The 10,585-nt window shown below is 40.7% G+C and overlaps 1 protein-coding gene across 3 annotated transcripts in view; it reads left to right on the forward strand.

Annotated features, from left to right (window-relative positions):
- The window catches only part of LOC122562199, a 28,648-nt gene extending 18,482 nt beyond the window's left edge, over positions 1–10,166 (forward strand). For all 3 annotated transcript variants that reach the window (XM_043714872.1, XM_043714870.1, XM_043714871.1), the window contains 3 exons: positions 1,709–1,865; positions 4,993–5,163; positions 8,320–10,166. In XM_043714872.1, coding sequence (XP_043570807.1) covers positions 1,709–1,865; positions 4,993–5,163; positions 8,320–9,174 — 1,183 coding nt within the window. In that variant the 3' untranslated portion in view covers positions 9,175–10,166. The remainder of the gene's footprint in view (positions 1–1,708; positions 1,866–4,992; positions 5,164–8,319) is intronic.
- Positions 10,167–10,585: the final 419 nt, after the last annotated feature.

The raw sequence follows: 10,585 nt of genomic DNA on the forward strand, positions 1-10,585 counted from the left end.
AGCAGTTTTAGCAAATTTCCCTGCCAGTATATTAGTCCCTTTCCAATTTAGGAATCCGTCCTTCTTGTACAGGTCACTTCTACCCCAAAAGAGATTCCAATGATCCAAAAATGTGAATCCTTCTCCCATACACCAGCTCCTCAGCCATGCATTCATCTGCTCTATCCTCCTATTCCTGCCCTCACTAGCTCGTAGCACTGGGAATAATCCCGATATTACTACCCTTGAGGACCTCCTTTTTAAATTTCTACCTTTCTCTCTGTAATCTCCCTTCAGAGTCTCAACCTTTTCCCTTCCAATGTCATTGGTTCCAATGTGGGGAATGACCTCCTGCTGGCCCCTCTTCCCCATGAGAACATTCTGCACCCTCTCTGAGACATCCTTGATCCTGGCACCAGGGAAACAACACACCATTCTGCTTTTTCTCTGCTGGCCACAGAAACGTCTATCTGTACCTCTGACTACAGAATCCTCCAACACAATTGATCTCTTGGAAGCCGACGTACCCCTCATTGCATTAGAGCCAGTCTCAACACCAGAAACTTGGCTGTTCGTGTTACGTTCCCCAGAGAATCCATCACCCCCTACATTTTCCAAAACAACATACCTGTTTGAAATGGGTATATCCACAAAAGACTCCTGCTCTAGCTGCCTATCTCTCTCACCCTTCCTGGAGTTAACCCAGCTATGTGACTGTATCTGAGACTTTCCCCCCTTCCTATAACGGCCATCCATCACATACTGTTGCTGTTGCAAATTCCTCATCGCTTTTATCTGTCTCTCCAACCGATCCACTCGATCTGATAAGATTCGCATCCAACAGCATTTATGGCAGATATAATCCACAGTATCCCTTAAACTCTCTTTAAACTCCCACATCTGACAAGAAATACATATCACTGCAAAGGCCATTTTTGCTTCTTCACAATCTATAGACACAGAAAATAACACCGTCTTATTCCTCTACAAACACTACCCCAGGTTAAATTAATAGCTATGGCTTATATTTTAAGTTTAATCAAGAGACTTATCACCAAAAACATATAATCAAGAAAGAATCCACTGTACCCACTACTGCAGCCTTTCTCTTGGACAGACTTAAAACAACAATTAACTTATCTGATTCTGTGCTGTGAACTTCGCCCAACAGTTCCTCCAAGATTAGTTGTGAATTTCACTGTTTGTTAATTTTCCCAGATGCACTCCGATGTCCAGCGATACACGAATTCAAACAGCAAAGGCAGTAACTGTGCAGGTTTTCTCTCTCTCTCCTGCACTGTCCTCACCATGTGCTTCCTTTGTCTGCTCTTCTCCCTTTTAAGCTGCTGTTGTTTTGACTTTTTTTTCCTAAAACAATGCAACAACATATAAAACAGTAATTGCTGCTCCTGGAATTTGAGGAAATCACCTCCAACACCTAAAATACCTCAAAAAAGGAGCAGCTCTTACAGCCAAAAATTTTTCCCATCCTCCATCTTCATGTCGTGGGACAAACTCTAAATGGGTCGCGATAGGGGGATGGATTCACACAAACATTTTCAGGATGGTTTCGCGATGCTGTTGACTTTATTTTATCATTTTTAGTCAACCCAAAATGGGCAAAATACAGTCAGAAGTGAAACAAATGGGAAGAGCATCACAATGTATTTTTAGAAAGTAGCCATTTTTGTGCAATAAGTGACTTGTTTTAACTTTTTATCTGTGCTAGAAAGAAAATGGTGCACTTTGTATACCTTGAAAACCCTCAGGTGCAAAACATGGTCAAAAGTGCAAATCAGCTTTTGAACAAGGTTCGTTCATTCATTGCAAATTCAGTGCGGGAGGGAAAGCTTACTCAAGATAAAGGAAGATCCTACTACAAAGAGGTACTGCTTTAACTTGTTCATAAAACTCATCAGCTCAGAAATTGGATGATCCTACTTTCCTTCTGACAAATAAACATCCTGCTAAATTGATTATTGGCTTTTATTAATTTAGAAAGACTTTAATTGAGCTTTTTTTGGCACTCAGTGAATGCACAGCTAAGGCAGGGATCCATTGTGCCAGATTCCCCACTCCATATGAACCATGATATGCACCACACTGTCTTTCACATCTACTGTATTACACTCCCATCTGGCTAAGAAGAATAATAACATCAGCACAAACCTGCTGCTTGCTACTTCTCCATCTTCAAATCCTTCAATGGCTTCATCCCTTATTATCTGAAAGCCCCCATAAAAGGGCAGCACAGTGGCTCAGTGGCTTGCACTGGTGCCTCACAGCGCCACGCACCTGGGTTTGGTTCCAGCCTCAGACAACTGTCTGTGTGGGGTTTGGACATTCTCCCCGTGTCTGCCTCAGGGTTTCCTCTGGGTTCACCGGTTTCCTCCCACAGTCCAAAGATGTGCAGGTTAAGTGAATTGGCCATGCTAAAATTGTCCATAGTGTCAGGGATGTGTAAGTTAGGTGCATTAGTCAAGGGAAATATAGAGTAATAGGGTCGGGGAATGGGTTTGGATGGGATACTCTTCAGAGGGTCAGTGTGGACCTTTTCGGCCGAATGGCCTGTTTCCCTACTGTAGGAATTCTATGATTCTTTCCCTTCATAGGGATCGGAGAATGTGAGATAGATTTAATGACCAACACTATCTTTAAGGAGCAACAACATAGAACATTATTTTGGAAACACAACTAAAGGTTTGAATTTAAAGAAACTCTGCCTAATCTGTCTGAAAGTGAAGATGCAATGAAGAATTTACAGAAGTGCTTCTGCTCAGATTCTTCGAGATGAGGGAGGAGATGTTAATGTAGAAGAACACAGTTACAAGGAGGGCAACAGCATCAGTCATTTCTGAGTCTACCATAAGTTGCCAATTTCTCTTTGCTGTTATGGGTTACCTTCTTGCTGCAGAAGGTAAGAATTATCTGTCTCTCCCACATTTGGTGCTTGAAAACCCATGTCAGCAGGCAGCCCATACCAGGAGCATTAGAGGTACACACACACATACCAATCAGTTGGATGTTTGTGTGAGGAAAGCAGAGTATTTACATCTTAAGACTGAGTGAGAAAAAGTAGATTCAGGTAAAGACAGTGGATGTGAAAGATCATATGACCCATTGGACACAATATGCTAATGAAGTATTTTAATATTGTGTGAGGACAATTCACACTCTTGGCTAAAATACTTAGTACATTATTGGAAGGCATGACTCATAACTATTACCTACCCTGGAGAAATCTCTTTCAGGCAGTGAGTTGATCTGAGTGAATGTTAGAATTGGCACAAATTTCATTGGCCATCTCCTGCCACTGCACCTTCTCGATTCTGCCTGATGTCATGGCGAATCATTTACCCAGCTTTGCCACTTAACTCTCTTAACCCTCCTGTCGACTTCACAAACACTATTTGTGTATTTTCAGTTGTGTATCCGGAACAGCTTTCATTGTAATGATCCCTTAAAAATCTTCAGGGCTTATAATCTACGAACGAATCGCTGTTACCCAACTCCAAATGGTGGGATCTAATTACTACACTTTTCCAACATGAGTAATAGCAACTTGGGCATGATATCAGAGTGGGGATGAGTGCAGGAGAAAGAAAAATTACTGGAATTACTCACTAATGATGAACAAAGATGTTCAATGTGTTTTTTTTTCTCAAAATTCTTAAATGAGGTCAGGCTTATTTCCCATCCCTAGCTTTCTTGAAAAGTTCAATATTCATTTTCTCCTTGATCCACTGAAGTCCTTGCAATGCTCCTGTAGTTGTGGAGGATTTCCAGCGTACTCATCCATTGACAGTGAAGAACATTGTTGCTTTTCTCTTTCTTGGTGATAAGTTTCTAAAGGGAGAGAGGTGCTGTTGAAATATATTTGCTGAGTTACTGCAATCCACTGTTATTGCTGAGGTGGATCTTGAGGCCAATAGCATGAGCAATGATTAGGCAAACTGCCCTTCATCATATAGTGATTTGTTTTGTGTTGCTCCAGCTGAACTCAGACAGGAGTGCAGTGAGTGTTCAGTCACACTTCTGACAAGCGCATTTAAATGTTGGGAAGGTTCCAAGGGCACAAGGTGATCCACAGTGTCCTTATCAATGTTGAAATATCTGGATCATTGATGACTCTCAAAACATTGTGAATATGAAGCATAATGGTTGTGGTGATCCCTGATTCACCAACATCTGTCCACTATATACAAGGCACAAATCAGGAAGGTGATGGGATATTCCACACTTACCTGGATGAATACAACCCTAAAAAACCCAAAAGCATTTGACACTATCCGGGGAAAAACAATTCACTGATTTGACTCAAGTCATCACCTTAAAGATACATTCTGACATACATTGGCAGCACTGTGTACCGTCTACAAGATGCACCTCAGCATCTTACCAAGGCTCCTAGAACAGCAACTCCCAATCCCTATTATCTTGACGAACATGGATAACACACGCTTGCTAACATCTCTACTTGCAAGTTCCTCTTCATGTTTTGTAACATCCCAACTTGGAAATATATCGCTGTTCCTTCAGTGTCCCTGGGACAAAATCCTGAAACTCTCTCCCTAACAGCATTATCCTGGTACTTACATCACAAAGATTTCAGTGATCCAAGAAGGCAGCCCTCCAACACCTTCTCAAAAGCATTTCGGGATTGAAGATAAATGCTGGTTTTGCCAGTGATATCAACATGCCAGGAACAGATTATAAAAACTCATGGAATTGCAGCTCATCCTCCTTGTATAGTAAATCAAGAATGTGTTTCAATTCATACTCATGAGTGGAGGGCAGGATATCTTATTAAGGATGAGCTCTCTAGCATTCTACCATTTCCCCTTGGTCTATCAGCTAATTTCTGCTTTCTTTCCAATGACAAGATGCCCCCTTCATATTACTCACATTTTTAAAAAAAAAGTAGATATCTCTCACTCAAGAACTTCTCATTGAATACCTATTTTTGAATACACTTGTGTATTTTGATGATGAAAATGTTTCTTCCTTTTTCAGATTTTGCACGCAATATTATTTTATGGGAACATTAGTGATCCTGTCATTGAACCCAACTCATTTTTTGAAAAAGAAGAATTTGAACTATTATCCAACAAGTATCCAGATGTCTTTCGGAATTACAACACCCACCTTCCAAGACGTCCTCCTTTCACAGTGCTACTTGATGCAGTAAGTTCAATCACTTCATCCTGAGAAGTGTAATGTTTTACAGGACATAAAAGTAGGCCTCTTAGTTAACTAAGTCCAAACTATTAGTCTAATCCCTGCTCAGTTCTCACTTCTTTTAATATTCCTATGCAAGCAAACAACAGAACAGATTCTCAGTAGTGGGGTTATTGCTGGAAGGGCACAAGAATTTTCTTGCAGCATCCAACATTATAGTCGAGAGCAAAACGAAACAGTTTTACTTGGGTTAACTCTATTAAAAATTAATATTTTAATGACCTTGATATTGAACCATAGTTGAATCTGGGTGAGCAAAGACAAGCAAGTTTTTAATGAGACACAATGCATCATCTGTGCTTAATGCTTCCACAGGGAATAGAACTCACAACATTAAAGACTCCTCAGTTGAGGTGCATAGTCTCTAATCCAGCCAAGCAAGATGTAGTGTTTTGAGGAAAAGGTCAATAGTTGGGATGATTATTGTCATCTAGAAAATGACTGACTACGACGAGCATCATAGCCTGTAACTGCCCCTCCTCCCAGCCCTCGAAGAGTCAGAATAACTACCTCTCCAGGGTTTTCCAAATTATCTGGAGGCAGACACATTTTGTAGTAGATAACAATTCTGAGCAAATCTTTCCGTTTTAGCCACCTTTTCCTCAGTGAGTATTCAGTCAAACTTCTGAACTGAGCATATAAATGTTGGAGATGACATCAGTGATGAACATCAGTTCCTACTTCCCAACTACCCGCAGGGTGCACGACAATAGAATTCATACTTCCTTCCCACTGAATATGCTGACTATGTAACAAGTACGCAGAGGACCTCACTCAGTACTAATACTTTCTGATTATTGTGAAAATGACCCATAACCAGAGACAAAGAAATATCACTTCAATTCCTCCAAGGTTCCTACTAATATATATGACAACTCCCTCAGAATCTGCTATCAGTTGGAGATTTAGAAGGGCAAATTGGTGGGGCACATGTTTTGGATATCCAGGGATGACAGTCATCTAAAATGGTAGGAACATTCTTGACTTAGAAAAAGTTCTGGGATTAACATATTAAAGAACAGAAACCAGCAAACCCATTCTAAAAGATGAAAGAACTAATCTAAGTTTGTTCAATATATCATTTCAGTTGCGTGAGACTGTAATCTTTTGCGATAAATTCTGCGTCTTATGGTCCTGCTTCACAAACACTTCATGAAGGAGCGGTGCTCTGAAAGCTAGTGCTTCCCCATTAACCTGTTGGACTATAACCTGGTGTTGTGTGATTTTTAACTAGGAAAGTTGTTAAATTTGCTTGCAGTGTCATACTTTTGTCACTGATGGAATATCAGGAATGATCCAGAGGGAGATGCGAGAATGTCTTGTCAAAGGAGTTCCAAAATCACTTCCAAAGTGATAATATTGTTAGTTACAAAGGAGAACTCTGTGAGAGTCATTGTACCTCTGAATGTTCTTGTCTGTTCCCAGTAAAACTTGGAAGTGACGGATCTTGCTCCAACTTGAGTTGTGTACCTAAAAATGGAACTGCAGTTCAGACCTGTACCCTCACTTTCATCTTTTGCTGTTTCTTTACGCAGGAATTTCTGAGCAGTGTTAAAGGTTTGATGACACATCTCGTTCTGAGATTCTGAAGTGAAATACTAACACAGCTGACTTGCTTTTTAACATGGAGTCTTTTAATTTCTACAGACTTATATTCTGTAGCTTGCTTTAGCTGATATTAAACTACTCAGGACTTATTTCCTTTGACTGATCTGAAGAAAGTGAGGTCTGCAGATGCTGGAAATCAGAGTTGGGAGTGTGGGGCTGGAAAAGCACAGCAGGTCAGGCAGCATCCGAGGAGCAGGAGAATCAACGTTTTGGGCTAATGAAGGGCTTATGCCCAAAACGTCAGTTCTCCTGCTCCTTGGATGCTGCCTGACCTGCTGTGCTTCTCCAACACCACACTCCCAACTCTGACTGCTCTGAGATGGCTAACCTGTACTGCAGCTCTGACAAGCTGTTATCTTTCATAAGTAACCTGCTTTACTCACTGACATTTTGGATAGTTCTGATTTCTAAAAGAAATGGTTTAAGTCTCTGTCTTCCTGTGTCATAGAACACAAGCTCAATTTTCTCCCCCCTTTCTTCTACACTTGTTCCTAAGGCACTGAATTATCACCTATAGAACTTTTCCCCCCAATGCTCATTTAAACAAAACTTCAGACACTCCAGCATAATTCACAGAAAGCAATACTGAAAGTAAAACCTTACCTTCATGGTATACAAAGCAAAGCAAACTTAAAACTATATGTGGTTCTGTCCATTTTAGAACCCAAGTTTGCACATAATAATAATGTACTATGAACCTTTGTCACACTGAACGTACCAGTCAGGATCTGAACAAAAAGCCGGGCTATTATCATGCATGGAAGCTCCTTGTTAGTTTGTGTTTGTTCAATCGTAGCACTGCCACCTTAGAAGTGGTTTATGGATTCAACTTGTATCCCAGCATTTGAACAAATAATTCAGGCTTGCACTTCAATTCCTATATTGACAGAAGTGTAGTGTTTCAGATTAGACAATAAACCATCTGTGTGAAGTTCAAGTAGATGTAAAAGATTTCATGCTGCTATTTATTGAACATAAGATGCTATTCTCCAGATATCATGATTTACCTACATGAAACTGATGAACTCTTGATTGAGATTTAGTGTATTAAAAGTATTGTCTGAGGAGCAGGAGAATCGACATTTCGGGCGGGTAAGACCTTCATTAGGATTCCTGATGAAGGGCTTATGCCCGAAATGCCGATTCCCCTGCTCCTCGGATACTGCCTGACCTGCTGTGCTTTTCCCGCACCACGCTTTCGATTCTGATCTCCAATATCTGCTGTCCACACTTTCTCCTCCGTGTTGAAAGTATCTTCAATGTTTTCCTGCAGATTACTTCAAAAATATCCATTGACCATGACCAAGCCTTGGGTTGAAAAGTTCTATCGAAATAGTACCAGTTCTGAGGAAGGGTCACTGGACCTGAAACATTAACTCTGATTTCTCTCCACAGATGTTGCCAGACCTGCTGAGCTTTTCCAGCAACTTCTGTTTTTGTTTCTACTTAAATAGAAGCTGTTTCTTTCCGATTAGCGTCGATTTGTTTTTGCAGGTTATTGAAATCTTGGGAACAAGAAATCAGAACGAAGTTTTTAAGTGCCTGTTGCATCTGACTGAAGAAATGGTTCTGGAACTTTCTGATGCCAGAAGTAACAAATGTGGAAATATATTTGTGTCAACTGTCATCAGCTGCTGCTATTTTGTGAATCATCACATCACGAATGAGAAAACAGACAATTATTATGGTGCTTCAGTGTCATGTAGAGGAAGACAACAGAAAGAAATTATGATCGATATATTGTGCTGTGAAACATGGCACCAGGTTGTTAGCCTGGCAGTATGTATTGGTAACTGGTATAAAAACCAATGTCTTTTGTTCCCTGAAACCATGTACTCCATAGCTTACAATGTAACCTTCAATGAAGAAAGCCCTCCTGAAACAGGCACTACATCAAACAATCAACACGGGCACACTGGGGTTGGATCAGGAGATGTCCAGAATACTGATGCTCTGGAAAATAACTCAATTCTTAAGCGACATGCACACTTAAAACTCAGAGCACCTTGTGAGAGATGCCTCAAAATGTTCCCAAATATAGTTTACCATCCAAGGCCAGAATACCATAAGCATCCATATTGGGAATATGGGAACTGTGCTGAGTGTGAATCCTTAAGTCAACTTCTGTATGCAAACCCGCAAATTGTCATGAGGCTTGGGTATTTTGTCCAGAGAACAATCCTGTACTCTCCAGTTGAACAAGTTCATCTGCCAAATGATCTGATTTTTAGAAAACACCGAAGACTTGTAGAAAATCTCAGATCCCTAGGGTTTGATGTGGGTGAGCATTTACCATTTTATGATCCATCTGGCACTGACAGTACTGCACTAGAAGTATTTCAATCTTGATAGCATATTTTCAAGAAGACATGTTTCTGCAGTTCAATGAATTTCTTATCATAGATTGTAGAAGAGAAACTGACCTTTTAATTTTTAAATATAGTGGGCAACAAAACTGGGTGCACTCATCATTGCTAGGATGCAAATGGTAGAACATGTTGAATAATGCATCATTTGCATTGCATCATGAAATGCCAGCATCCAAATATATCCAAATAGCAGCAAAAAGAATAAGGACCAGAAAGAGTGATCACAATATTGTATAATTCACAGTATGTTTGTGGAGATGTGGTTGCAGTGCAACACTGCCTTGAAAGTTTTCATCCTCGTGTGCAAATCATTTAACAGCTCAGTCTTCGTTATCTCTGTCGTCTATGCCAATCCTGTAATCCACTTAGAAAATTGGTTTCATATCAATACATTTGTCCATTCACTACGCCATTTGCAGCGGTGCCTTTTGAGATCTAAGTGCTCGATTCCAGATTCTCTTGTGAAACTGCCTTTCCACCTTTATCTCCTCTTTTAAGACCAACCTCAAAATCCAGCTCTGACCAAACTTCAGTCGCACCTCATAATTCTTTGCCGAAGAATCAGTTTGGTCTGATGAAGCACCTTTCAATGATTTAGAATGTATCAGATACTGTCAGACGAGAAGTGATAGCTCCTAAATGTAAGCAATGAAATAACTTTTGTGTGTTCATGAAGAGAAATTAGGTGTTGCTCTGAATCCAAGAAAAATTGCTAGGCTGTTACCACCACAGAATACCCCTTTTTGCCGAACTCACCCTCATTCCATCTGATTACCAGCTTTGTTGGGGGGTTTTTGGCAAAATGCCTTTGTGTTGCCTGATATTGTGCTAGCCTGAACTCAGCAGCTTGCCATTGGACACCCATTTGAGGTGGGCATTTTGCTAGCTCCATTTTCACAAGACTTAGAGTCATAGAGTTGTACAGCACAGAGACAGATCCTTCAGTCCAACTCATCCATATTTCGCTGTGGTCTGACGATGGAGGAGTCCAAAGACCTGCATATCCTTGGTAGCTCCATTTTCACAAGACTTAGAGTCATAGAGTTGTACAGCACAGAGACAGATCCTTCAGTCCAACTCATCCATATTCTAAACAGATATTCTAAACTAATCTAATTGGCTTATATTCCTCTAAAGGAGAAAGTGAGGTCTGCAGATGCTGGAGATCAGAGATGGAAATGTGTTGCTGGAAAAGCGCAGCAGGTCAGGCAGCATCTAGGGAACAGGAGAATCGACGTTTCGGGCATTAGCCCTTCTTCAGGAATGAGGAAAGTTGGTCCAGCAGGCTAAGATAAAAGATAGGGAGGAGGGACTTGGGGGAGGGGCGTCGGAAATGTGATAGGTGGAAAGAGGTCAAGGTGAGGGTAATAGGTCAGACTGGGGTGGGGGCG

This window comes from Chiloscyllium plagiosum, chromosome 24 (assembly GCF_004010195.1).
Source record: "Chiloscyllium plagiosum isolate BGI_BamShark_2017 chromosome 24, ASM401019v2, whole genome shotgun sequence".
Lineage (NCBI taxonomy): Eukaryota > Metazoa > Chordata > Chondrichthyes > Orectolobiformes > Hemiscylliidae > Chiloscyllium > Chiloscyllium plagiosum.